The following is a 26,653-nucleotide window of genomic DNA, read 5'->3' as shown; positions in this document are numbered from 1 at the left end:
GTCACACACAAGTCAGTAAAATTGTTTCCAATTAAGCACGTACACATCAAATTCATTTATTTAAAACAAAACTTCTGACTTTTTCTTTTCATATTCTTCTTCACTTAAAACTCCTGCATTCTTCAAATCCAATAACTTTTTCAAGTATTCAATATCCTCTTCAGTCAATCTTTTTTGTGACTTGGTTGCAAGGGTAGATGGACTTGAAGATGAGGACTTGGTCACAGCAGCATCATAATCTTCACATAAAGTCATTTCTTCCTCCTTGGCATTTTCATTGTGAGATTGTTTCACAATCACCTCATTCGTGTCTTGATTACAGAAAATAAAAACATGAGGTCCCTTATTGGTCAAATCCACAGCAACAATCTTTGGTTTAGGTGAAGTCATTGGAGCTTCCACTCGAATGCTCACCACATGATTTTCTTCAGTACTGGAATTGATACGCTTGCTACGAGGAATGTCACCATTAATAGTTCCCTTTTGTCTCTTTTTCAATGATTCTTCTCTCTTGTAAGCTTGTTTGTCATTAATGTAGACCACAAATGGTTGTTCAGAAGATGCTTGAATTCCGCTGAAATGTACATAAATTTTCGATGGTTCTTCTTTCACAGTTTCCTCCAAAATAGATTCAAATTCTTCTGTCTTTTGTTGTTTACAAACCACTTTTCCAGTTTCATTATTTGCAACACCAATCATTGCAAATCTTCCTCCATTAGTCAAATTAAGAGTATGATCCAATTGAACTCCAACTTTGGGCATGTCAATAATCAATGGAGCCAAAGTATCACCTGTTGGATTGACTGGAATTTCACCCTTCACACAAATAATCTTTTCTGGAGGAACATCTTCATTCAATGAAATCATGACTGCATTTTCTGGTTTGTAAATTAATTTGAAAGGAGCAGATTCAGAGGCCTTCACATTACACAAGAAGAGTTTCATTTCAATAAATTCATTCAAAGAAGTTGAACTTGTTGCAGAATTTCTTGGAACACTTCCACCACGTGGTGAGACACTACTTGTTGTCGAGGTTGAACGTGGGGAGACACTACCTGTAGTTGTGGTTGAGGTTGTGGTTGAACGTGGTGAAAGAGTATTGTTTGTTATACCATTTCTTGGAGAAGCAATTGGTTTCAATGATTTTTCAGATGGATTTTCTAAAGTTGGTTTTTCTTCTACCACAGTGGTTGTACTCTTTGGAATGGTCTTTTTAGGGAATGACAATAACTTGTCTCCAATAATGGTCTTTCTTTCAAAATCTGCTTCTTGTGGTGTTAAAATTCCACGATCTTGCAAGGATTGGACTTTTAACAATTTTTCACATTGTTCATTCGATAATTTAGAAGCATCGACTTGATATTCATCAATTTGGAATGGTTCCATAGAAATGGTCACTGGAGGAGGAACCACGGTTTGACTGGTGACAGGAGTATGTTGAGAAGGATCATAAAGAGGAGGTTCTGGATAACCTTCTAATTGTTTTTCAAAAGCAACTTGAACGACATGAGCTGTTGCAGCATTCTTGTCATCCGATGGTTGTTGATTGGCATTTCTGAAATCAATCAAAAAGACTTTACCATTGGCTGATAAATTAAAACGTTTCTCATTGAAAATTCTTCTTTGATTACTGACACCAGTGACAAGTGGCATATCGACAGACAAGTTAATTTTGTGTTCAGGTGAAAATTTTGGTTCTTTCACTTTCACATGAACCTTTCCAGATTCCAAATCATGTTCACATCTAAATACACATAAACCATCCACTAAGATACGTAATGGATAACGATCTGAACCCACTATTCCATACAACCAGAAAGTGAGTTGAGTTTCAGAATCATCCACATGGTCAAAAACAGATTCACGACTCACTTCACCTCTCTTCTCCACAGAACTTGTGACAGTTGACACATTCACTGGCACACGAATATTGGAAGTCGTGGTGCTTGAAGTAGTGGTGGTTGCAACATTCGGCTGTGATTTGTTTGCCGATGGAGAGGATTGCAAAGTCGAAGCTCTTCTTGGAGAATTAACTGGAGAAGAAGCTGAATTGGTTGGAGATTTCACACCAAGAATGGAAGAAGTAGAAGTATTGGATGACTTTTTAGTCGAAATGGATGGAGATCCAGTTGGAACGCCAGTGCTTCCAGTACTTCCCTATTTTGTTGTTGTTGTAGATGTTTCGAGTGTGTGTGTGTGTGAAATTTATATTTCCGAGAGGAAATTCAGAATGATCAAATTCATCATCGTCATCATTTGGATTTTTAAATTTCGAGATTTGCATAATTATGGTGATCAATTTACATGTCATTGTAATTCTTCCTAGTAGTAACGTTTGACACTTACCTGTTCATCTAAACATTGACGAACTGGATTACTCTTTCGGGTTGGATCAATAAGAAAATGAGTACCCTTGTGAGTGAGATTGTATCTATCTAATTCATCCATGTGATCCAAGGGTGACAAGACATTAATGTAGACATTGTGCACGGAGGCAAATTTTGGAATTGGAATTTCGTGCTCAATGGTTTTCTTTTCAATGTCAGCAGTAGAGGTAAAGATGACATTGGAATCGATCTTGATTTCGAAGGGATGAGAGGCTGATGCTTGAATGTTGTTGATGTGGAAGAAGCAGTGTGAGGAAGCCATTTTTTTTTGAGGAATAGATGAACTTAATGACAAGTGACGCGAGGAGGACTGTTTATTGTCAATGGCGAATCAGTAAAAGGACTTGAAGTAGAGTCTGATCGATTGTTGCTTTCCAAGGTAAATTACTAGTTGATCATGATGAAAATGAAACTTAGAAGTTAGGAGATACTCAATGATGTCTCATTTAGTACTTGTTGCTCGAAGAATGACCCTCAAAGGATTTGGTAAACCTTTTCGATTTCATCTTCTTTGGTTTTATGATACAGTTTGAGGTTTTCTTTGCGTTGTGAAACCGCGAAGATATCGAACTCAAAATATCTCTCACTTGTGATTCGTTATCTTCTGAGCTGGGAGAAGGTGTTGAAAACACCATCATGCTGTTTTGACTTTTATTGGAAGGAGCAAGAAGGAGAGGAAAGGAGGAAGATGAGTTTATGGAAGGAGTGGTTGACAAGGTGTTGGAGTCAGTATTTCTATATGAAGAGTTTGACAGGTTGAAAGAGGAGGAAGATGAATTCAATTCTTGTGAAAAGGAACATTCTCTTGAAGGTTTTCGAGAGAGATTCAAACCAAGTCGTGTAAAGAGAGATGAAATACTTTGAGAGTGATCATCTTGAACAGACAATTCATCCATTTCAGAGCCTCCCAAATGACCACAACACGTGAGAGAACCTGTTGAATTACTTGCTGAAGAGGATGAAGTTAAGGGAGAAATTTCCTCATCAGAATCTTCTATTTGAATATTTGGCGTGGAGAAGTGAGTATTCGTCTTCATCATCACCATGTTGGAAGCATCCTCTTCCTGATCCCTCGCAAATGAAACGTTAATTAACAATGCTCTACTTCGGGATGACATTTCCATGTTGTCTATCAACTTCTTCTTTCTGTTTCACTCAATCGGAAAGTAGAGATATTCTATTCAGAACGAGTCTTTGAACGTTCTTTGAATGTCAATCTCAAAGTGAGGTTTTTTTTTTGAAACAGTTTTGCCTTCCCTATAGCTCTATTTTTAAATGAGTCGAACAAAACCGTAAAGACGTTGAGCGGTGGTCGTTGTCGGTTTTAGGACAAGTGAAGCGAGTGCCGGCATAGATGGACGGTAAAATTTTTCAAACGTTAATTACTACTGTTCGATTGAATGACGTAGTCTCTACGAGTAGATGGACAGTCCATCCTCTTCTGTTACGTACTTGATTAATAATTTCTGTTGTTTGGCATCCTTTTACGACCTAAAATTGTACTTCAATAAAAAATTGAAAAAAAATGATGAGACTCCAAAGTTTACGACGTATTTTGAATCATCGTACCACTTGTTTGTTTAATCACTATGTGAACACTGTACAGTCATCATTGGCATTCTATCATACTCAATTATTTGCAAGATCCATGTCATCAAAGAAAAAGAATTTTGGAGAAAATGTTGATACCGATTTGATCTCGGAACATGTATTGAGTATGTTGTTACTGTTCATAATCATTGATTCAATTTATTTTACATCCTCATGGAATTTAATAACAGAAATGTCGGAAGAAGAAGAACGATTAACCGAAGAAATGAAAAAAGATGTTATTTGGAATGCTTTCGTTGCAGAATCTGAAGGATATGAAGAAATGGTTTGGGTAGATGCTAAAAGACGTGGAAAAGAATTAACAGGAGATGATATTCAAGCCATCAAAGCAAAAATCAGAGAACATAAAAAAGAAATGTTTGAACGATATAAACGAATGAGAAAAGTGTATCATGATGAATCCATTCCGGAATCATCCAAAAAACATATATACGAAGATATTGCAAGAGCTTTTAAAGAAAATGCTCATTTTGTGGATACTCCTGAATTTGCAACGATTCAAAGAGAATTTGAAAAACGAGCTGGGTATAAAATTCCAGAAAACATTCAAGATGAATATTCTCCAGAACAAATTGAAAAATTTATGCAAATGTTGGATGGAGAAGAAGGCAAACAATTAGAGGAATACATGAATACAGTATTATCAGATGAGGCATTTGCAAAAATGGGCATTAATGCTCAAGAGTATAATCCATTTTTACATCCTGAAAAATCATTAATGTTTCATGATTCTGATGAAATTAAGATCAATCCGCCTCGAGATGAAACCACTCCAGCAAAACCTAAAATTCCTCCAAGATATCTTTCTCGAGAAGAATTTGACACATTTAAGCATGCCATGGTAAAAGATCTCCAAAAAAATTCTCCTGGAATGGAACAATTCTTTGCAAACGAAACGGGAGAGTCATTGATGCAAATGTTGGAGAATTTTTACGAGGAGGTGAAGGACCAAGATTTGAGCAACTTGTCTGACTTTTTGGAGCAAGCCAAAAAACGAAATACAGGCAAATAAACTGAAGCCTTACTAATTTATTTGCTCGGTGAAAACCCGTCACGATAAATAATTTATTAATGGGGGACTGATGTAAAAAACAGTCAGGCTCTAGTGTACAAAAAAGAGGGAATGCACGAATTTCTCATCTAAGGTACAGCAAGGGAGGAAGAAAAGGGCAAAAATGGAAAATGAAGCATATGTGTTAATACATGCACAACTGGCGATGCTCAACTTGGCGTGAATTTAAATTAATGTAGTGAGTATAATGCGACTTTTCGATGGAATCGGAATACTCAAATGTGTATGTAATGGCCAAAAAGTTTCTGTACTTTTCAACAATCTCATAGACTGAGATTGATGGATCGCTTAGTTGTAATAGAAAGGGTAAGACAATGTCTGAGAGTACCTTGTCATCATCTTCACCTTTGAATGACTTGATGAGGAGGCCATTTCTTGGTTGAAGAAAGTTGAGAACTCCATCATCTACGAGAATGGTGTTGGAAAGGTCTCTACCTAGAATTCTCAAATCTTTTCCAGGAAAAGATCCTGCACCATTGCAGTGATGTCTGTAAAGTACATGGGAAAAGTATTTTCCTTCAGGGTCAATGTGTTTTAAAATGGAATTGGCATAGACTGGCAAGGCAGCAGTGAACATGACCAGTTCAAACTGGGCATGAAGTTGTTCAAGAAAGTGATTGAGTCCAGGGCGAGTCTTAATGTACACGTGTTGAGACACCATTTGGCCAAGATGTGGAAATTCAATGTCAATTGTGAAATCAAAGGTGTCAGGTTCTTGATGAAAACTCTTGATTAGAGTCTCATCCAAATCCAAAACAATGGTCTTTCTACCTTGATGATGTTCTGCTTGGGGAGGAATAGCAATCTTGCTCTTCTTCTTTTTTAAAATCTTAGGGGAGGTAGACTTGACAACCTTGTGGGTGGTGTCAGCAGTGTCTACAACAGCAGTGGCCACTGTGATGGTTGTGAGACAAGAGGAAGGAGAAGTGGCAGTCAAAGAGTCTTTGGTGGTGTCAGGAATGAGATTTTGGGAAGAGGGGTCAACGGTAGTATTGGTTTGCAACTTGTCGACAACAATCAGAACTGGTGTTGTGTTCATATTGGATTGGTCATCATTCACCACTACAGCACTCAGCTCACAATCCTCATTATTATCCAAAGCCAAATGTTCAAACATGTTGGATAAATCATCACACGAGGCACTGACATGCCGAAGCGGAGAAATGATGGTTGATTGTTGAGTGGTGGTGGAAGAAGGATTCACGAGACTTTCTGATTCAAACACTCCATGATATTCAGCCAATTCGCTCAAGGAAGTAAATGATGAGGAAGAGGATGTGCTTGATGATGATGGGGAATGAACAAGTTTGTTATGGGACTTGTAGAACTTTGCTCCAACAGTAGCAACTCTTTTCATATGACGACGATGATGATTACAAAAGTATTTCAGTAATAGAGGCAATGATTGTAATGATATGCAGAGTCGTATCCAAGTAGTAGTATTAGTACAGAGAGAATGAATACAAATCAACAGGTTGTTTTATAGGTCGGTGATGATGATGATGAAAAGCCCTTTGATGGTAGTAGGAATAGGACAACAAAAAACGTGATGGCAACGAGAAAAGCAGCGGAAGAGAAGCTTAAAAAAGCAAGCTGGAGTGGCGGTTGGTTGGAGTCTTGCGTTTACGCTTGATTTTTTTGAAAAGGATTTGTTGTGATTCTGAACAGCTTTTGTATGGGTGCGACGCAGTAGTCATGACAGGAACGTACTTTTGTTTGTCCTCTCACCGCCAAACATGCCTGTTGTAAACTCGAGTTGGATACTGTGTTGCGAGAGAGGACTCCATCTCTCTCGGTTGCATTGCACAAAATTGAGAAGGCGGAGATGGAGATGTGTAAAATTGCTGTTCATATTCAAATATAATTGAATGGATTCTCTGATTGGAATGGACGTATTTGGAAATTATATGACTCAGGAGAAATCATAATGCAAGAGTTAGAATGAAGGTATGTGGTTTATGTACATTAATATAAAAATCCCAAATATATCATAAGAAAAATCGTGTAAATACATGCATCGGTGTGCCTTAATATTTAAACATTGCATTACTAGCAATTTCTAAGGTACAACTATAATTAGGAATATTGCTAACACAGACATTGCAAGTTCTTGTTATTTCATAATGATCGAAGTTCAATTATACCTTGTTTGTGTAATAAGAGCATGGTTTTGAGTTGCCCCACCAAGCATCTCCATCTCTGCAGGTTCCATCTATGCAAATAGGTGCATAATGTATCAGGATGAGTTTGATAGGATCGACGATGAACCCTTTTGCCTTATTTACTTACCTGCATGATTGGCTGACACAGCATAGTATAAATCTGTGTAAACTGGAGAAAGTTGTTTGTCTGGAAATACTTGACATGAAGATACTGGTACCATTCCATCGTTCACTTCTCCGTATCCGACCACTTCACTTAACAAAAATAGTGGCACAGAATAAATTGAATTAAGTCCATAGGCAGATGTACCACACATTTGACCAGTAACATATGGAGAAACATATTTGACTAAGTCTTGTATTCCAGGAAAGTTTGGAGCTAATGTTCCATACGCAGGGAAGACTTCAGTTGAATTTCCACCAATACAATAACCTCCTTCATCTGCCACAATCTTGTAGATGCTTGGGTCAGTCCATGTATTTGCTCTCACTAAGGTATGTCAGTAATAAGAAATGATGTTTTTACAATGTCAAATTCAAAACAATTTCACATCCTAAATACTTACCACATATTTCTTTAAGGAATAGAGATGCTTTAGAGCCATGAAGAGGACCCATGACATCATACCAAGAAACGCTCGATGGATCTATTTTACAATAACCATTTTGAATTCCTGCAGCCAGGATGAGTGTTCCCATGGAGTGTGAGAAAATTATTTTGTTTTGAATGATGTTTCCAGTGTTATTAATCAATGAAACATTGCAGTATGATTGTTGCAAATCCGTATTGTTCCATCCTCTATACTTGGTCTCCTCTCGAATAAACCATCTCTCTTTGCACTGTGGTGTGTATGAATTGATTTGTCCCCAATAATCAGGGAAGCTATTGACTGGAGGTCCTGCTTGTGAAGGCCATTGACCTGTATTAATTCGAGTCCGTTTGCAAATGGAATTTGGAGTTCAAACGTGTGTACTGTCAATACATAATACTTACCAACACCATGTAAGAAAATGCATGTTCTGTTCGTTACTGCTTGCTTAGGGTCTTCTGCTTTCAAAGAAGAGCAAACCTTATCATCTCGTAGCCAAGCAAGAGAGCATGAGTATTTGTGATCGAAAATGTATGCTCCTTTTGGTGTATTGTAGCTTGGAGTTGATAGTAGAACTTTCTCTTGTTCTGTCTTGGTAAAATTTAACGTTCCACGAGGGAAGTGTTGCTCATCCTCAGGGTTGAGCATTGTTAAAAGTGGCTGTTCTCCACTCACTGCGATAAATCTAGTAATAGTTACAATAAAATTGTTGTTAATAATGTGAGTGACAACCAATGGTTTTCGTTGCTTGTCCATACACAACACATAGTGTTGGTGTTCAAAAAATACAATCAATCTGTGGAAATTTCTAGAAGGGCACAGATTATTGACAGCCACATCATATACTGGACTGTCGTCTGGAATCAGATAGCTTCTCGTCTCAACAATTTCAATTAATTTGTGAAATTCGAAAGGTGAAGTTGAAGCCAATTTGGATGAGGAAGGAACGGGAGAGCCATTTTCATGAGTGACTTCTCGGAATGCAAATTTGCTCGAGTCAAAGAAATATCTTTTAAGAGTTTGTTTGTGTTGTTGGCTATTGTCACCTCTTGCATTTGTCACAATTTCTCTAACGAAAGTGTTCGAGGTAAGTCTGATATGAGAGAGTCCTGCTTCCTTCTTTCTTATGGCAGCTGCTCCTTCAAATCTGAGGTTTGAATCATCTCTATTGGTCACTTTAAAATTAATAACAAATGATTCTGGAAATATGATCGGAAATAGCTTAAATCCTTGCTTCAGCAAAGTGTCATCTTTGTAGGAGTTTCTTAGAGGGAGGCTTGCCGTTGATGCCGTGCCTGCAATGCATAACACAACATTCAACCACAATGATAGTAATGTACAAAATAAAACCCAATGGTGGTTATTGCTACTACTTAATTGCATTTTGTTGTGATGGAGGGTTGGACCGTTATTAAATAAATTATTAAAACCTTTCATTTGACTGTTGTTGTATCAATGAAATAATCATTCCTCAAGCACACTTGTAGCCTAATATATTCACAATGTTTTTAATTGAATTAAGTTCAGCAAGTATTTGTGCAAATATGTCGGTTTTCCAAGAGTAGGAATCGGAAGTTTTAAATCTTCAATGTACAATTGTTTCTGATAGTCCGAATGAGGGTGAGGTCTTCTGCTGATGATGATGCTGCTCTGTTTGTATCCAAATGGCACGGGCGTTTACAAACCAAACGTCAACTCTTGTGTCCTCTAGAAGATAAAATTGTTTTTTTGTTGTTGGGGCAAGTCCTCGTTCGGCTCTCAATGATGATGAACGTTCATAAATGTTGTTGGGGGTTGCAACAAAAAGGAAAGCGAATCACCAAGACAACAGCATCTATTTTAGAGAGTGGAATCTATTTTTGTGAGCCATGGAGGGAAATTTGCATGAAGCAGCTTGGAATACAAAATGATTTATTTACAGAATACAATTCCTTTCTAATGTACAAAAGATGTCACTGAGAGAGGAGTGTTTCAGGTCACACCAGTAAGTGACTCACTCTAGGATGGTATGGAATGGCTACTTGGCAAACGGATAATTTGGATCTCCAATTTTTGGTTTGTTCGTACTTTCAATGGTCGATTCAAAATCCTTTCTATTACTCGTTGTTGTTGTTGTAGCTGATGAAGAAGATGAGGGTTCCACCTTTCCCTCACCTCGTTGCTCTGTACTGGTTGTAGAATGTTCTCTTACATCCTCATCTTTCAGAGTAGAATATTGTTCTTGTTGTTGATGTTGTTTCAACGACTTTTAAATGTGTTGATAAGTTCACGGATCTTTACTTTTACTTACTTTCCATTCGTCTGGAACCCAACTCATGATGTGCTTGTGGTTGTTTCTTTGTTTTTGATGGTTATCCACTAGCTGTTCTCAGCGACAATGACGTCAACCAATGCTGATTATTATGTCTTCTTAAAGACAATTACCATTCCACACGATTTTCCATAATAACACCTCAAAAGTTTCACTATGGCCACATTACAAAAGAAATTAATACACCTTGATCACAAGAGCGGAACCTTCAATTCAACCATCGACGGTTCCATGTTCCAGTTTCCACCTTACATTCACCCATCTTCAACAACCACGCCAAACACTACAAATTTGAATACTCTTCCAAATTAATTCAAAAACACGGGCGCTCCGTTTGCCATTCTTGCTTCCAACCATTTTTAACGTCATGTCGGGCTGAATCACAATAAACACAAGAGCAAAAACATTGCCTCTGTTCCTCTAACACCACAAGCCTCTAATATTCTCTTCCGAGAAGCTTTCTCCAGAATACCTGATATCATCATTCTCTCACTCTCTATTAAATTATTTGGAACCATCCACACAATGCCAAGCAAGAAGATTACCGTGAAATCCTCCAACCTCAAGGAAAGCTCTGAATGTATTCAAAGCAAGTATATCTATCGCTATAACAAGACGGAAACTCGCACACAAGAAGATGGTACCACAGAAATTGTTGTTGAACCCAAGACAGTGAATCTTGAATTTAAGACTGAAAAGAAGATTGGTCGAGTGGGTGTCATGTTAGTGGGTTGGGGTGGAAACAATGGTTCTACACTCACTGCTGGTATCTTGGCCAATAAGAAGTAAGTAATTATTTCATTCGGAAATTGAATTTACTGATATTCATCCACGTTTTTTGAATACTCTCCAATACTCATATAGTAAATTGCAATGGGAAACAAAGGAAGGAATTCACACTGCTAATTGGTTTGGAAGTATTACGCAATCAAGTACAATTCATCTCGGAGGACAACAATATTGTGCCCTCAAGGATGTTGTTCCAATGTTGAACCCAGATGAACTCTTTGTTGGTAAGTAAGATGGCTTGGCTTCTTCCCAATGACCGATTCTCTAATTCCCTTTTTTATCCATTACGAAATTCGGCATATTTTTTGGCATTCACTTCAAATCTTTGTGTGAACATGACCTTTTTCGCTTGACTCACTCGTGTGATGATTCCTCTCGAATGCAGATGGTTGGGACATTTCCGATTTGAACATTTATGATTCTTGCAGAAGAGCCAAGGTTTTGGATATTGAAATACAAAAGGCTCTCGAGCAAGAATTGAAGCAATACAAACCACGTGCAGCAATTTATGATCCAGATTTTATTGCTGCAAATCAAAATGACAGAGCAAACAATGTCATTTCTGCAACACACAAGTTCGAGCAAATGGAACAAATTAGAAGTGACATTAGAGACTTCAAACAAAAACATCAATTGGACAAGGTCATTGTATTGTGGACTGCCAACACTGAACGTTTCTGTAAAGTTTCTGAAAATTTGAATTCCACTGCTCAAGAATTAATGGATAGCATTAAGAACAACGAGAGTGAAGTATCACCAAGTACCTTGTACTGTGTTGCTTCAATTTTGGAAGGTTGTTCTTACCTCAATGGTTCTCCACAAAATACCTTTGTTCCTGGTGTGATTGAATTGGCTCAACAACATGGCGTCTTTATTGGAGGTGACGATTTTAAGAGCGGTCAAACAAAGATCAAGTCAGTTTTGGCTGACTTCCTTGTCGGAGCTGGTTTAAAGCTTGCTTCTATTGCCAGTTATAATCACTTGGGTAACAATGACGGAAAGAATTTGAGTTCACCACTTCAATTCAGATCAAAGGAAGTTTCCAAGCAAAGCGTTGTCGATGACATGGTTTTGAGCAATGACATTCTCTATCCTAATAAGCAATCAGATGCTCCAGATCACTGCATTGTTATTAAGTATATTCCATATGTTGGTGACAGCAAGCGTGCTCTCGACGAATATATCAGCGAAATTTTCATGAATGGTAAAAACACCATTGTGATTCACAACACTTGTGAAGATTCTCTCTTGGCCACTCCACTCATGCTCGATTTGGTTGTTTTAACTGAACTCATGGAGAGAGTGACATTCAAGCAAATTGACACTGTTGAACAAGATTTCTCGACTGCTGACTGCAAGGAGTTCCGTAAAATGGACTCGGTGATGAGCATTTTGAGCTACTTGTTCAAGGCTCCACTCGTCAACACAAACGCTCCTGTTATCAACGCCTTGTTCAAACAACGAGCAGCTATTGATAACATTTTGCGTGCCTTAATTGCAATTCCACCAGAAAACGACATGCTTTTGGAGTACAAGCTTCCACTCTCCAACTAAATTTTCTAACACGAATTTATTTATTGTAAATAAATTGTTTACAAGGTCATCATTCATGTACTTGTGAATTATTTAGTCAATGGTTAGTGATATCACAAAATCTGTTAGTGCAAGGTGTTTATATTAATAATTTATTTACGAAGATCTCAAGTTTGAACAATTAAGCAACAACTCTGAATGGACTACTTGTTCCTTGATATGGCAACACGCTTTGCTCCAAATCCTTATAAAAACCAAAGTGTTGAATACGATAGGTTCCGGGTGGAACAGCAAAGGTTTCACCAATGCTCCAAATACAAGTAATAACTGATTCACTCAACCATTCACGTCTCCAATGGAACTTGGTATCCCAATCTCCATCAACAAGGATTGCAACCCATTGATTTTTCTCGTTCAATCTTTCGACAGTCAAGAAGGTCTTTTGTGTCATTAAATTATTCTTTGGATGACCACCATAAAATTCAACTTGAACAACATCTCCATTTTTATAAGTTCTTGTAGTATCAATATCACGATAGACATCTCCAAAATGTTTACCCAATGGCACAGTGTCCAAAATAACTCCAGGAATAAAACTCCATTGAACAGAGCTAAGATTGAGTGGTTTTAATCCTGGTGAAATTGGTTGATTGGTAGCCAATGCTGTGGCCAACTTGTCATATTCTTGTTGATAGGCAGCAAGAGTATGCTATTTTTGTGTACATGACATAAAAATCAATGAAATAATATACAATGATATACATTAGTGTACATTATGATCATAAAAATCAATGAAATTATCATTCATGGAAATTCATAAAATGATTCACAACGAATGAAAGACATCACAATAATGACTTACTGGTCCATACAAAGTACTGGCAGCTTCATATCTTTGTGCTTGATACTCCTCAAAAGTAGCAATGTATTGAGTATAACTATTCGAGAGACCTGCAATCACACAACGAGTAGTAGCAGGAGGGAATCTCGTTGGATTCAATGTCGTGAGAGTATTGCAAATGGTATTTCTCAATCTTCTTCCTGACATGGTTGTAAACTCTCCTGGAACTGGTATAATGACTAATTGTCCAATGGTCATGATTTGAATGGGATTAATTTCAACAGCCCATGGATAAGGGAATTGAGCATAACCAACATCTAAGAGAATTGGTTTTGGTGATTGACAAGCAATTTGTTCTGGTGTTGGTTTGGCAATAAAGCCTGAAATAAAGTTCCAAAATGGATTTCCCTATTGATGTTGTTGAAATGATGATTCAAATATATATTGAAAATTTCATTCCATATATGTATCGTATTATATTAGTATTCATATATATTATATTATTATATATTATTATATTATTATATTATTATATTATTATATTATTATATTATTATATTATTATATTATTATATTATTATATTCAATATTCAATAATTAGTATTCATAAAAAAAAATTTAAATAAAATTAAAAATTTCACTATGGTCATGACATGGAGTGATTTACTACTACTAGTACGACTCACCTTTGTCGAATTATCTCCTTGTTTGAATGAAAAATCACCAGGACCATCGGTGGTACCAGCAGCAAAGCTATAGCCCATCGCTCCCTTACAAGTTTTTCCAACTTGTCCTGTACTTGTATATTTTGGAGAAACGACAATATCAGACATGTTCAAGTGAGTATGTCTGAAATCAATAGGACCACTCAACACGATGGAATTGGCTTTATCATTGTACAATGCAAGAGCTTTCTTAAATTGATACGTTCCAATAATTTTTGTAGACTCTATATCCATGCGTGATCAGTCATGACATGTTCGTGATTGACATACATATATATAAAAACTTACCAAAATCTGTTTTACCTGGTCCCTTAGCCGTACATTTCTGTCATTATTTTCAAGAAGAATTTCAATAACATAGAATTTCAATAACATAAAATTTCAATAACAGAAGTTGTCATTTTCATGTGTTGAGAGTTGTGTTCTCAATATTGAACCAAACGAAATGAAATTCAAAAACATACCTGAGTAGTTCCTTCACATGTGGAATCAGGAGCACATGGAGTAATACCATCAGGACAGGTAGCACCTCGAGTGTTTGGACTCACATCTCCTTCGTTGGATTGAGCAAACATGGCAATGAATGGACCAACACCTGGGAAGCTTTCATTTCCATTCTTTAACTTTTCAAACATGTAAGATGCATAACCCTTATTGTCACCACTGATGAACATGTTGGTATTATTCATACTTGTACAGTGGACAGCATACCAAGCCAAAGCACCGAGTTCTTTGCCATTGTCATCTTCCAATCTGAGAACGACCATGGTCTTGTCGGTGTCACCGTCAATTTCATAAAGCTTTCGTTCTTCAGGTGGGTTCAAAATATAACTCGTTGGAGATCTGTTAATATTACTGAAGAATAAACGATCAGAATTCATGTAGATTCTACCACCTTGAGAAAGATTTTCATGAGCACGAACAATGGCTTGATAAACACCTTCCACAATGGCTTGGTAATTTTGATTATCAAAACCAAAGGTTGTCATGTCATAGACAGCAAAGAAACTACAAAAACAGTGTCAACAAGAGTTTCCAAACAATGATTCAATAAATACAAACCTGTAACCACCTAATCATCCTCTCTCAATTAACAAATTCAGAAATACACAAGTCTTGTTACATACCTGGTCCAGAGTGTGTATGGATTGCACTGATGGCAACATTATCCAATGTGTACAAATCTCCATACTTTTCTTGTAATTTAGGAACAACTCCCAATCGAACGGATTGAGTTCCAAAACAAATGTCTGCACTCACAAAAGCAATTCTATTTTTTGGATTTGTTCGTTCAGCAATCACAAAAGCTCTAGCTCTCAAACGAAAGTGAATTCCTTTTGTTCTTTGGTCAACCATGGCATAACCCTAATGATTTTCAAATACATGATGAATTGCAATTCAATTTTTGATGTACCAATTTCATCATATCATCAACGACGATGGTGCTCTCTTTTATTCTCGCAGTTATGACAATACCTACCATCATACCAACTTCGGCAGCTGGTCCTGTGATATCGTAAATACCAGCTCCGATCATGTAATTATTTTCATCCATTGGAATTTTAGCGGCTTTGATCAACAATGAGAACAAGCCTACTGTCATGAGACAGCTGATCGTGATGATCATCATTACGAGGACTCCTCTGGGAATCAATGTCTTCATTTTTTAAGTCTGAAAGTGTCGGAGACTCTGTTGGTGTCAATGATTCTCTTGGGTACGGCTAATTAGAACGGACATATGAAGTTTACAAACAGGTTGACGAAATATCTGAGATTTGGGGTTTCGATTCGTCTGCTAGATTGAAGTCTCATGATAAAAATTGTGAGAGGAGAATTTTGAAAATGATCATTGGCTCACATTAGTGAAACAGATGTATTTGGCGATAAAAGATGTCACACACAATGAACATGTGATTCATTCATACCATTAAAACCTTCCAATAATATTAAGGTTAATTTGCCTCAATGTTGATGGTCATAAGGTTGTCACACTAAAAAATTGAAACTGAAAAATCATTTAGAAATATGGTTGTTCTCTCATTCGACCCGAAGCAGGTTCCTTCTTTTTACACTTGGTTTTTTTAGAATCAAATGGATAGAAACAAAAATCCAAAGTTATGTAAAATATAATGCACAAGAATAATAATCCTGAAAGAGTGAGCTGAACGGTTTGTACTGAAAATCGTTCTCCAAAAACAATTCCAACACAAATGGCCATGCTTTGTATCAAACGGAAGGAAGCAAACGCCTCAAGAGTTTTCTCATGTTTGAAATAGGTTGCAGTGCCGCCAATGACACTGTAAATCACAGTATTGAGACCAGAATCAGCGCACCCACACACGAGTAATGGAATAAAATAATTGTAATAACTTGGTGGCCAATATACTGTGGCAAAAGAAGAAGCAATGGCAAGGACATGCAAACACAATGTCAAAATCATGATTGGTCGTTTTCCAATCTTGTCGCATAATCTTCCAAAGATTAAGGATCCTGACATTTCTGTAATGCCGAAACAAGCGATTGCCCAAGGTACAAGAAATGTGTGAGAATGTTTTTGCATCACTTTGGGGAGAGACCTATAAAAGAAGGCAATTGAATATCCAGAGTAGCAAAATATAAAGCCAAACATCACAATTTTCACAGAAAACAATACCAAAAAACTGCTCTTGATGTTTTCGCAAATTTCCCTAATAATGGAAATGACCTTGTCTCTTCTGGATGGAGGTTTGGGAAGTTCGTACTCAATAGTAGCCACACTTTCGTTTTCGTCGTACATTGACGGTAGATTGGAGCTATCTTCATCGTCGGTGTCGTTATTGACTGTCACAGTGTCATTTGTTAAACTTTGAGAGGAATTAGATCTCATGACGACGCTTTTGGGATAATTTGTTCTTCCAGTTTCTAGATTTCTGAATGAACTGTCATTATTTCGTAAATTGCTAGAGCTTTTGACCTTTCTAGGTTGTTGTTTCCACTGAACATTACTAATCGTTTCATGAACAGAAATATTTCTCAAAGGTAGTAAAAGTAGAGAACCCACAAGCGATACAATAAATAGTATCAAAAATAGCCAAAAATGATCGAGGTCAGAATTGACAAGAGCGGTCGAAATCAAATTTCCAAATACCGAATTAAGAGCATAAACTCCAAAAAATACACCACTAAAAAGTCCCATCACACCATCTGCATGGTGTGAACTAAATCTCACAGGCTTGGCTCCTGTGCTCATATATATTGAATTCACATAATCAATCTCCATTTTGTTTCGTTCCTTCGTGGCAATTCTCTGGTAATAATTTGCAGATCGAGTCAGTATTTCACCATGACTGATCCATAATAAGCTTGCACCAAGACCAGAAATGCATGAGCACGTATACGTGATGGGAGCCAAATCAAAACACAAACTAAGAACAAATAATGAATATAATAAAGCTCCAACAATAATACTAGATCTCAATCCAATTAATTTCAGTATACTAGGTGTAATTAGTGACGAGCCACTCAGAGACGCGTATAGCACTACTGAAGCAGTTGTAATTCGTTTTCTAATTTCTGAAAAGTAAAATAATATAATATTAAATGCTGAAAATAATATCAAAAAGGAAAATCCTAATATCACAACGTTTAAAAATCCCTTGTTGAAATACTTGATTTTTGAAGGAAGTGATGTTTTAAATTTTCGTCCCTTTAATAGTGGAGACTTGAGAGCGCCTTCTTTTTGTTGATGCCGCAGAGAATTTTCATCTTCGGAAAAATCTGTTTCACTATTTACATGATTCATACGAATATTAGATGTATGAATCGTTGGATCGTTTGGAGATGAGAAGGGTTTTTTATATCGTGTGGCTCGATGATCATATTCATCTGTTAGTATTTGATTAGAGTCTTCCATATCGTCCACACTCGATTGATAGTATTGTCCTGATTCTTCATCATCATATTGCCGATGATGATATTTAAAAGATCCATGATTACTCATCTTATGAAAAAACGTATTTTGTTGAGATTCGGAAATGATCTAGGCCATCAACAAAATTTCACCTCGTTTGATTGGGATGCAATTTTTTGTGTCGTCGAGTGCTTACTTCGGACTCTAAAATGGCTTTTCTTGATGTGTCAGAAAAACTTGTTTGGAAAGACCCATGATTTGAAGAAAGCAAAAATTGAAGAACCAATGAATTTCATTTGAAAGAGTGGATCTCTTTTCAAAATTAAGATGTCACACCGTTCCTGCTGTTGCTATTAATTTTTGTCTTTTTGCAAAATCTTTTAAAAAAAATGGATGCACATCATGCCATGACTGAAACTCATCGCCATCTTTTGCAATTTTTGATGGCTCACCGATTTCAATCGGAAGATGATTTACGTGATAAATTAGAGAATTATAAATCGGAACATCAGTATGGGTTATTAATTGAAAATATGCGTTCACAGAATGCCAATGTACAATATGACAAATCTTTGGAAGAATTTATCGGAACGATTAATAGGGCTCTTTCACTGCTACATTTAAAAGTTGTCAAGACAAAACATCCTAAAACTCGTAAAATACTTTACACCATTATTAATGAATTGGATGACGAAATTTCTAAATTATCCACAAGATTTTCTCCCGATGAATTGACCTTCTTTAAAACACTCGTTGAAGCCCTTGCAGATGAACAAGATATTTCCAAACTAACGGCTAACAGCAATAGACCAAAAACTCTGAGTATGGAAGCAGCAGATATTGCATTAGATGCCTTCATAGAAGAAGGTTGGCTTGAAGTAGTCAATGGAAAGTTAGCACTGGGAATTCGTTCGATCACAGATTTAGAAACTGTGATTTCCGAGCTTACAGCAATGGCAGACGAAGAGCCAACGGCAGAAGCTCGAGATGAAGAAGAGGCAGAAGAAGATTCCTGAATGCACACACTGATAGTTCCATCATGCATTGGAAACGTTTTGGCGCCATGAGTGATTTCACACAAATTAAAAAAATTCGTTCGAAAATGAAACAATCATCGTTGACGTACGTGTTTAATGTTTGAACTTTGGCATCATGAAATCGTTAAAGTGCGTTTATGGGAGGAAAGAAAGCAACCACAGTCAAGAAAGAGCAAGGAGAAAAGAGAAAGAGAAAAGAAGAAGAAACCCATCATCAACACGATCGGAAGAAGCTTCTTCGGAGGTCGCTTGCATCAAAACCGAGAGTTCTAGCACTCCAACAAGTAATAATAATAATACCACTCTTTCTTCCATAGAAAGTAAATCAACAACCGTCATTCAAGAAGTAAAAAAACGAAAACTTGTGGTGGATGATGAAACCGATGATCATCATGATGAGGAAGCTCAAGAGGAAGAAGATCATGAACAAATAGCTGAGGAAAAAGCAAATGAAGAAGAAGATGTAGTAGCACATTATTCCTCCGAAGAAGAAGAAGACGAGGAAGATGAAATAGAAGAAACAGGTGAGGACATGGATGCTACAACAACCTCATCATCCTTCAAAGCCTCAAGTTCAAAGAAAAATTCTAAAGCTCCAAACTTTGAATATCATTCCTATGATCCCATTGCAAATGCAACTTGGAAATCAGGAACAAGGTAGAGTATTTCTTTTGAACTATTTCAAGAAGAATGATAATATGATGATGAAAAAACATTTGTAATTAGTACTCCATATTTATTTCTTGCAAAAACTTTGGATCAAATCTCTAAAATTGGTTCCTCCATTAAGAAGACAGAATTGTTATGCAATTGTTTTAGAAGTATAATTGCTGTTTCACCCAATGACCTACTCTATGCTGTTTATCTTTCCATTAACAAATTAGCACCTGCTCATTTAGGTATTGAACTGGGTGTGGGAGAAAGTTTGATTCAGAAGGCGTTGGCTGAAGCCACTGGAAAATCATTGAAGAAAATTAAAGAGTTGAGTGCAAAGGAGGGAGATTTAGGATTGGTAGCAAATGCTGCAAGAAGTACTCAGAAAACAATGTTCAAACCTAAATCATTGACGATTAAGAGTGTTTTTGATTCATTCAAGTTCATTGCAACCACAGAGGGTAAAAAGGTATGTTTTGAATGTTTTTTCACCCATTTCGTGAGTGAGAACATGTGATTGACACAATGTCTCAATACTCTCTCTCGTATAGAGCATGAACACCAAAGTAGAAAAAATCAAACTTTTACTGGTCTCAGCAGTAGATGTTGAACCAATGTTTATCATTAGATCACTACAAGGAAAATTGAGAATTGGTTTGGGAGAGGAAACTGTGTTGATTGCTCTTGCACATGCCGTTCTTCTTAGCAAAAAATCAAAAAAGTCTCTGGATGAAAATGACTTGAAATTTGCAAAAGAAACTCTTAAATCTGTATATAGTGAAATACCAAGCTATGATGACATTATTCCTGCCATGTTAGAACATGGTTTTGAAAAATTACCAGAAATTTGTCATCTCAAACCAGGATTTCCTGTTCGACCCATGTTGGCAAAGAGTGCAAAAGGAGTTCAAGAACTGTTTGACAGATTTGGAGATAAAGAATTTACCTGTGAATTTAAATATGATGGAGAGAGAGCACAAATTCACATGTTGCCAGACAAGACCATCAAAATTTATAGCAGAAACATGGAAAATCATACTGCCAAATATCCAGACTTAATCCAATTAATGCCCCATGTTATCAAAGAAACCGTTACTAGCTTTATCATTGACTGTGAAGTTGTTGCCTATGATCGAGTTGAAAAGAAGATCAAACCTTTCCAAGTTCTCAGCACAAGAGGAAGAAAGAACATTAATATCAATGACATCAAAGTACAAGTATGCTTGTTTGCATTCGATTTATTATATCTCAATGGAGAATCCTATTTAAAGAAGACACTCAAAGAACGAAGACAAGCTCTTCATGAAAATTTCACAGTAACAGACGACAAGTTTCAATTTGCCTCAAGTAGAGACACTTCAGATCCTAATGATATTCAAATATTCTTGGATGAATCCATAAAGGGTAACTGTGAAGGTTTGATGGTGAAAACACTCACAGAAGATGCAACTTATGAACCATCGAAAAGATCTTTCAACTGGCTCAAACTCAAGAAGGATTACATTGAAGGTCTTGGAGATTCGGTTGATTTAGTAGTGATTGGGGGTTATAAGGGAAAAGGAAAAAGAACGGGTGTCTATGGTGGATTTTTGTTGGCTTGTTATGATCCTGACTCTGACCAGTATCAATCTATATGCAAGATTGGAACTGGTTTTTCAGATGAAATGCTTAAACAATGCACGGACACAATGGATCGACATATCATTCCAAGTCCTAGACCATACTACGCTTGGAAGGAAAGCCAACGACCTGATGTATGGTTTGACGCACAAGTGGTTTGGGAAATCAAGGCTGCCGACTTGACAATTTCTCCTGCCCACATGGCTGCTGTTGGCCTCGTAGATGAATCAAAAGGAATTGCTCTCAGATTTCCTCGTTTTATACGTGCAAGAGAAGACAAAAAGCCTGAACAAGCAACAACATCGGAGCAAATTGCTGATCTTTTTAATTCTCAAGCTGTTATTGCTCAAAACAAAAAGCAACAAGCCACCCTTAAACATTTGTAACGAAATAAGCATAAAAAGCTTGCTCGCCATAATTATCTAATTTCACAAAGAAGTGGATTGAAATAAATAAGGATTTATTGTTGTTTTGTAGAATTTGCCAGAATCATCATAATAGTATTGACCCAATTATTGTTTTGATTGTTTTGACAATTGGTCCTTGATATAATTCAAAGCAGATCCTGCCTTGAACCATTCAATTTGCAAGTCACTGAATGTGTGGTTGAGTTCAACATCAAAGGTCTTGCCATCTTGTTTCTTGACTGTCATTCTGACTGGTTTACCGACTTGGAATTGATCTCCGCTGATGTGTAATGTCAATTTATCACTTGGATCAATCTTGTCGTAGTCCTTTGGATCCTTGAAAGTTAATGGCAACATTCCTTGCTTCTTGAGGTTGGTTTCGTGAATACGAGCAAATGAACGAGTAATGATAGCAACACCGCCAAGGAAACGAGGTTCCAAAGCAGCATGTTCTCTAGAGCTTCCTTCACCATAGTTTTCATCACCGATAACAACCCATTTAACATTGTTTGCCTTATAGTGACGAGCAACATCTGGAACACCTTGGTATTCACCAGTCAATTGATTCTTGATAGAGTTGGCCTTTCCATTTTCAGAATTGATAGCACCAATCAATAAATTGTTTGAAATATTATCCAAGTGACCTCTATACTTCAACCATGATCCAGCCATACTGATATGATCAGTTGTACATTTACCTAGAACCTTAATGAGGACTGAACAGTCTGTGTAATCTTTACCATCCCATCGAGAGAATGGAGCCAACAATTGAAGTCTGTCGCTTGTTGGAGAAACTTCAACCTTGATGTTTGATCCATCTGCAGGAGGAGCTTGGAAAGTATTTTGACCAGGATCAAAACCTTTGGATGGTAACTCCTCACCTCTTGGAGGAGAGAGTTTGAACTCCTTACCATCAGAACCAACCAAAGAGTCTTTCATTGGGTTAAATTTCAATGAACCAGCAATAGTTAGAGCAGTCACAATTTCAGGTGATGCAACAAAAGCATGTGTAGCAGAGTTACCATCGTTACGAGCAGTGAAATTTCTGTTATACGATGTAATAATAGAGTTGGCTTCACCCTTCTTGACGTCCTTTCTTTCCCATTGACCAATACAAGGTCCACAAGCATTTGCTAAAACTTGACCTCCAGCAGATTCCAAATTTTTCAAAATTCCATCACGTTCAATAGTAGCTCTAACTTGTTCAGAACCTGGTGTAATCAAGAAGAATGACTTGGTCTTCACGCCATGTTCAGCAGCTTGCTTGCAGACATCTGCTGCACGAGTCATATCCTCATAGGATGAGTTTGTGCATGAACCAATTAATCCTACGCTCAACTTTTCTGGCCAACCTTCCTTTTGAACTCTTTCAGAAAACTTGGACAAGGGAGTTCCAAGGTCAGGTGTGAATGGTCCGTTAATGTGTGGCTCCAATGTATCCAAGTTAATTTCAATAATTTGGTCATATTCAGCATTCTTATCAGAAGTGAAAATATCCTTATGGTCATTCACAACTTCAGCCATTTCAGATCTCTTTGTTGAAATCAAATATCTTTCCATGGCTTTGGTATATGGGAATACACTTGTAGTAGCTCCAATTTCAGCACCCTGAAGATGTAAATCGATAAAATAATATTATTATCCCTTTCCTTCCAGTCATGGTACTACAAATCGTATACTTACCATATTACAAATAGTGGCCATACCTGTACAAGAAAGAGACTCAACACCAGGACCAAAGTATTCAACAATAGCACCAGTACCACCCTTAACTGTTAAAATGTCAGCAACTTTCAAAATAACATCCTTTGGTGCTGTCCAACCGTTTAACTTTCCAGTCAAATGAACACCAATCACCTTTGGTGTCTTCAATTCCCAAGGAATTCCGGCCATTACGTCCACTGCATCAGCACCACCAACTCCGATTGCAAGCATTCCTAGACCACCAGCATTTGGTGTGTGTGAGTCAGTACCAATCATTAAACCTCCAGGGAAGGCATAGTTTTCCAAAACAATTTGGTGAATAATACCAGAACCTGGTTTCCAGAAGCCAATTCCATGCTTGGCTGCAGCTGTTGACAAAAAGTTATAAACTTCCTTGTTAACATCAATGGCTTTTTGTAAATCCTTGTTTGCTCCCTCTTCAGCTTGAATCAAGTGGTCGCAGTGAATGGTTGTTGGTACTTGAACCACGGGAATTCCCGAACTCATAAATTGAAGCATGGCCATTTGAGCAGTGGCATCTTGCATGGCCTAATGAATGTTGAATCAAAACCATTCATGAGAGTAGACATTGTATTTTAGAACGTTATGAATAATACGACAAAGAATAGGTTAATAGGAAACATTCAATGAGAACAATGATAACAAGGATGAATAGGAGGAATGAGAGAGCCAAACGGTGGTTATGAGAGCAGTGTTGTATTCATGAAAAACCAAATCATGACAGTCCGTATTAAGAAATTCCAAAAATGTAATCTTACCAAGAGTACTTACCACTCTATCTGGACGGAGTTTTAAATAACTCTTTCCACGAACAATTTCTTGGTTTGCAGGATCATCCAAATGTCCATACAAAATCTTCTCAGAGAGAGTCAATGGTCGATTCAATCTCTGCTTGACAATATCCAAACGTTTTACGAGATTGGAAATATCATATTCTCCCTTTTCAACTCTCGAGAAAGGAGCCTTTGTTCTTTTCTGAGTAGTTTGTGTTGTACTGAAGGACCTTGTTTGGTTGGTAATTGGATTAATATTTCTGCACGATGATGATTGTAATTTCTTCGAGCAAGCTGATTTGACAACTCTTTTCATTTTTTTTGATAATAATAAAAATAATCAGTGTGGTTGGTTATTTGTTCGACGGTGCTGTACTCAATCAATAAGGGTCTGAGCAAGGCATCGTTGCGTGTTTTGATGCATCTCGAAAAACAACATCAACATTTGGCATGACGTTCAGAAAAATTGCGGCTTTTTAGGTCTGGGTTATCGGAAGTTCATGGATTTGGTAACATTTCCACTTTCGGGGTTTAAAACAATTCGAGAAACAGCTCGAGAGTTTTATCGTGTCAAAATTCAACTCTCAATTTGAGTTTAATAATTTATTTTCACAGAAAGCAAAGAAAGAATACATATTGGTGGTGGTTATATATTGCAATAGGAGGTACATGCGGTGTTAAGGAACTTGTAAATGATTATACGCTAGTAGTAGTTGCATAGATGATTATTGTTGTGGTTTGACACCATACTTTTTCAATAATTCTTCCTCTAAATTCTTTTGTTGAAGTTCCTTCCATTCGTCAGAGCTAATAAGGTAAGTAAATTCATAAACTCAAGTAATAATACATACTCAAATCCAATAAATGTCCAAAAATCTTCTGGACCAGGCTTGAAAAGTTTTGGTTTATGGACTTCACCACTCTTCTCACGTTCCTTCTTTTGATTTCTTTGTGTGGTTTCTACCTTATCTTTTTCAATAGCAGCAAGTTGCACATCGTTTTGTTTGATAGCCTTTGTCAAATTAAGCCACAACTTTCTCGATTCATTGTCTCTTTGAACCTCCAATGGTGGAACGTGCTTTGGTACGACCTCAGCTGCTTTAACTTCGAAGAAGAGTGATTCAGTCTCCTTGTCAGAATCCTATTAAGTTGTTAGCCAATTAATGCATGGTTATTACATTTGTTGAAAATAAACTACTAACCTTTCCCTTGATATAGAGCTTGTCATTCCATTTTCCACGAATTTGATACAGTGTCTTCTTTTTGTGTTTTATCTTTGCTGAAACAACGTTATATTCTCCTCCAAAGAATGGCTTGGCCTTAAATTCAATTTCTGCCAACATATTTGTTTTCTTGCATTCAATTTTGGTCTTTCCAGCCATTTCCATGATAAGTTTTCCAAAGATGACTCCTCTTGCGTACACGCTTGGCCAAGTGGCAGTATAAACTTCATTGTCACGACTTCCAAAACTAATTTTCAATATTCCTTCACTGATTGATGCTGCTGAGTTTCCTAAAAACTTGGATCTTGGATAATACCATCCTTCAAGAACGAGTTTTTTTTGCTTACATTCAGCATAAATCGCGCTCTTTGGAGGGTGGTGAGATACTTGTTCACCAATACAGGTCATGAGGCCATCAGACTTGAGTTCATAATTGCAACGGAATACTTCTCCAAGAACTGGGTTGTAGGGCTTTTTGACACCCTTTGGTTTTACATGCCATCCAGAGAGATACCATCTCACAATATTTACCATTCTTTGAATTGGATCATCATGGTCCATAGCACTGTTGATGTGTTAGAGAACAAGAATATGATGGTATATACCAATCATTGTTGTTGGTGTTATTGTCGTCGTGTTGTCCAATAGAAAAGACCGTTTTATGGTTGTTGATGTTGTTGCGAGATGGTTGTTGTTACCAAGCAGGATGGCATCAATGCCATCATTTCATCATCCGTTTAACGACAAATAATTCCACACGTGTGATGAGGATGATTCAACATTGTTTATATCGATATAATGAAGATTTGTACACACAAGTTTTCGAATTTGTAATCATCATCGCAGTAAAATACTTACGTCGTGAGAAGATGAGCATGTGTATTGAAATCAGTCAACTTTTCCAACAAAGAGCGAGGTTCAAGAAAATCGCAAGGAATGGGGATCTTTGTCAAATCCATACCAATTTTCAATTGCCCCATAAATTGCATCAACATGCTCTTTGTGTTTTCATTTAATATTTCGATATCATCTTCGGATTGTCCTTTAAACATTTCACTTTGTTCTTCTTCCTTTGTTAATTCTCTTGGAGCTTGTTCATCAGCAACCGATGATGAATCGGTATCAGAAATTTCATCGACACTGTTCGAAACGTTGAGAGCACTGTTGCTGGACATTTTTTTGGATTATGGCTGAGAAGACAAGGACGGGTGTGAGGGTGATGAACCAGTTGGCAGAGTTAGAACGACAAGTGTCGACCTGATGACAACATACTTGGGTGTGCAAATCTTCATTACATCGATATA

General features: G+C 37.1%; 13 protein-coding genes across 13 annotated transcripts; 4 read left to right on the top strand and 9 right to left on the bottom strand.

The window, feature by feature from the left end:
* Positions 1 to 60: 60 nt before the first annotated feature.
* Positions 61 to 2,649, bottom strand: C9374_002382 (uncharacterized protein; the record flags this gene model as incomplete). Its single annotated transcript, XM_044691794.1, has 2 exons — positions 61 to 2,157; positions 2,347 to 2,649. The coding sequence occupies 2 exons, from the start codon at positions 2,647 to 2,649 to the stop codon at positions 61 to 63; spliced, it is 2,400 nt and encodes a 799-aa protein (XP_044550630.1).
* Positions 2,650 to 2,833: 184 nt separating this feature from the next.
* Positions 2,834 to 3,505, bottom strand: C9374_002381 (uncharacterized protein; the record flags this gene model as incomplete). The annotated part of the gene is made up of 1 exon (XM_044691793.1): positions 2,834 to 3,505. One exon carries the CDS (start codon positions 3,503 to 3,505, stop codon positions 2,834 to 2,836), a length of 672 nt encoding a protein of 223 aa, XP_044550629.1.
* Positions 3,506 to 3,912: 407 nt separating this feature from the next.
* On the top strand, positions 3,913 to 5,010 carry C9374_002380 (uncharacterized protein; the record flags this gene model as incomplete). Its single annotated transcript, XM_044691792.1, has 2 exons — positions 3,913 to 4,102; positions 4,169 to 5,010. The coding sequence occupies 2 exons, from the start codon at positions 3,913 to 3,915 to the stop codon at positions 5,008 to 5,010; spliced, it is 1,032 nt and encodes a 343-aa protein (XP_044550628.1).
* Positions 5,011 to 5,194: 184 nt separating this feature from the next.
* C9374_002379 (uncharacterized protein) lies at positions 5,195 to 6,427 on the bottom strand (the record flags this gene model as incomplete). The annotated part of the gene is made up of 1 exon (XM_044691790.1): positions 5,195 to 6,427. One exon carries the CDS (start codon positions 6,425 to 6,427, stop codon positions 5,195 to 5,197), a length of 1,233 nt encoding a protein of 410 aa, XP_044550627.1.
* Positions 6,428 to 7,208: 781 nt separating this feature from the next.
* Positions 7,209 to 9,205, bottom strand: C9374_002378 (uncharacterized protein; the record flags this gene model as incomplete). The annotated part of the gene is made up of 4 exons (XM_044691789.1): positions 7,209 to 7,282; positions 7,360 to 7,722; positions 7,799 to 8,152; positions 8,227 to 9,205. The coding sequence occupies 4 exons, from the start codon at positions 9,203 to 9,205 to the stop codon at positions 7,209 to 7,211; spliced, it is 1,770 nt and encodes a 589-aa protein (XP_044550626.1).
* A 634-nt stretch (positions 9,206 to 9,839) lies between these two features.
* Positions 9,840 to 10,139, bottom strand: C9374_002377 (uncharacterized protein; the record flags this gene model as incomplete). The annotated part of the gene is made up of 2 exons (XM_044691788.1): positions 9,840 to 10,067; positions 10,113 to 10,139. The coding sequence occupies 2 exons, from the start codon at positions 10,137 to 10,139 to the stop codon at positions 9,840 to 9,842; spliced, it is 255 nt and encodes an 84-aa protein (XP_044550625.1).
* Positions 10,140 to 10,658: 519 nt separating this feature from the next.
* C9374_002376 (uncharacterized protein) lies at positions 10,659 to 12,476 on the top strand (the record flags this gene model as incomplete). Its single annotated transcript, XM_044691787.1, has 3 exons — positions 10,659 to 10,918; positions 10,998 to 11,146; positions 11,308 to 12,476. 3 exons carry the CDS (start codon positions 10,659 to 10,661, stop codon positions 12,474 to 12,476), a joined length of 1,578 nt encoding a protein of 525 aa, XP_044550624.1.
* A 160-nt stretch (positions 12,477 to 12,636) lies between these two features.
* On the bottom strand, positions 12,637 to 15,624 carry C9374_002375 (uncharacterized protein; the record flags this gene model as incomplete). The annotated part of the gene is made up of 8 exons (XM_044691786.1): positions 12,637 to 13,164; positions 13,318 to 13,704; positions 13,983 to 14,245; positions 14,310 to 14,346; positions 14,486 to 15,029; positions 15,084 to 15,093; positions 15,149 to 15,386; positions 15,502 to 15,624. 8 exons carry the CDS (start codon positions 15,622 to 15,624, stop codon positions 12,637 to 12,639), a joined length of 2,130 nt encoding a protein of 709 aa, XP_044550623.1.
* Positions 15,625 to 16,038: 414 nt separating this feature from the next.
* On the bottom strand, positions 16,039 to 18,000 carry C9374_002374 (uncharacterized protein; the record flags this gene model as incomplete). The annotated part of the gene is made up of 1 exon (XM_044691785.1): positions 16,039 to 18,000. One exon carries the CDS (start codon positions 17,998 to 18,000, stop codon positions 16,039 to 16,041), a length of 1,962 nt encoding a protein of 653 aa, XP_044550622.1.
* A 299-nt stretch (positions 18,001 to 18,299) lies between these two features.
* C9374_002373 (uncharacterized protein) lies at positions 18,300 to 18,926 on the top strand (the record flags this gene model as incomplete). The annotated part of the gene is made up of 1 exon (XM_044691784.1): positions 18,300 to 18,926. One exon carries the CDS (start codon positions 18,300 to 18,302, stop codon positions 18,924 to 18,926), a length of 627 nt encoding a protein of 208 aa, XP_044550621.1.
* Positions 18,927 to 19,012: 86 nt separating this feature from the next.
* Positions 19,013 to 21,607, top strand: C9374_002372 (uncharacterized protein; the record flags this gene model as incomplete). The annotated part of the gene is made up of 5 exons (XM_044691783.1): positions 19,013 to 19,032; positions 19,078 to 19,191; positions 19,269 to 19,604; positions 19,674 to 20,070; positions 20,153 to 21,607. 5 exons carry the CDS (start codon positions 19,013 to 19,015, stop codon positions 21,605 to 21,607), a joined length of 2,322 nt encoding a protein of 773 aa, XP_044550620.1.
* Positions 21,608 to 21,733: 126 nt separating this feature from the next.
* On the bottom strand, positions 21,734 to 24,442 carry C9374_002371 (uncharacterized protein; the record flags this gene model as incomplete). The annotated part of the gene is made up of 3 exons (XM_044691782.1): positions 21,734 to 23,236; positions 23,312 to 23,881; positions 24,125 to 24,442. 3 exons carry the CDS (start codon positions 24,440 to 24,442, stop codon positions 21,734 to 21,736), a joined length of 2,391 nt encoding a protein of 796 aa, XP_044550619.1.
* A 409-nt stretch (positions 24,443 to 24,851) lies between these two features.
* C9374_002370 (uncharacterized protein) lies at positions 24,852 to 26,524 on the bottom strand (the record flags this gene model as incomplete). Its single annotated transcript, XM_044691781.1, has 4 exons — positions 24,852 to 24,933; positions 24,978 to 25,267; positions 25,329 to 25,914; positions 26,208 to 26,524. 4 exons carry the CDS (start codon positions 26,522 to 26,524, stop codon positions 24,852 to 24,854), a joined length of 1,275 nt encoding a protein of 424 aa, XP_044550618.1.
* Positions 26,525 to 26,653: the final 129 nt, after the last annotated feature.

Source organism: Naegleria lovaniensis (assembly GCF_003324165.1).
Source record: "Naegleria lovaniensis strain ATCC 30569 chromosome Unknown tig015, whole genome shotgun sequence".
NCBI lineage: Eukaryota > Heterolobosea > Eutetramitea > Acrasida > Naegleriidae > Naegleria > Naegleria lovaniensis.
Note: the sequence above shows the minus strand (reverse complement) of the source record. Positions and strands in the feature narration are given on the sequence as shown.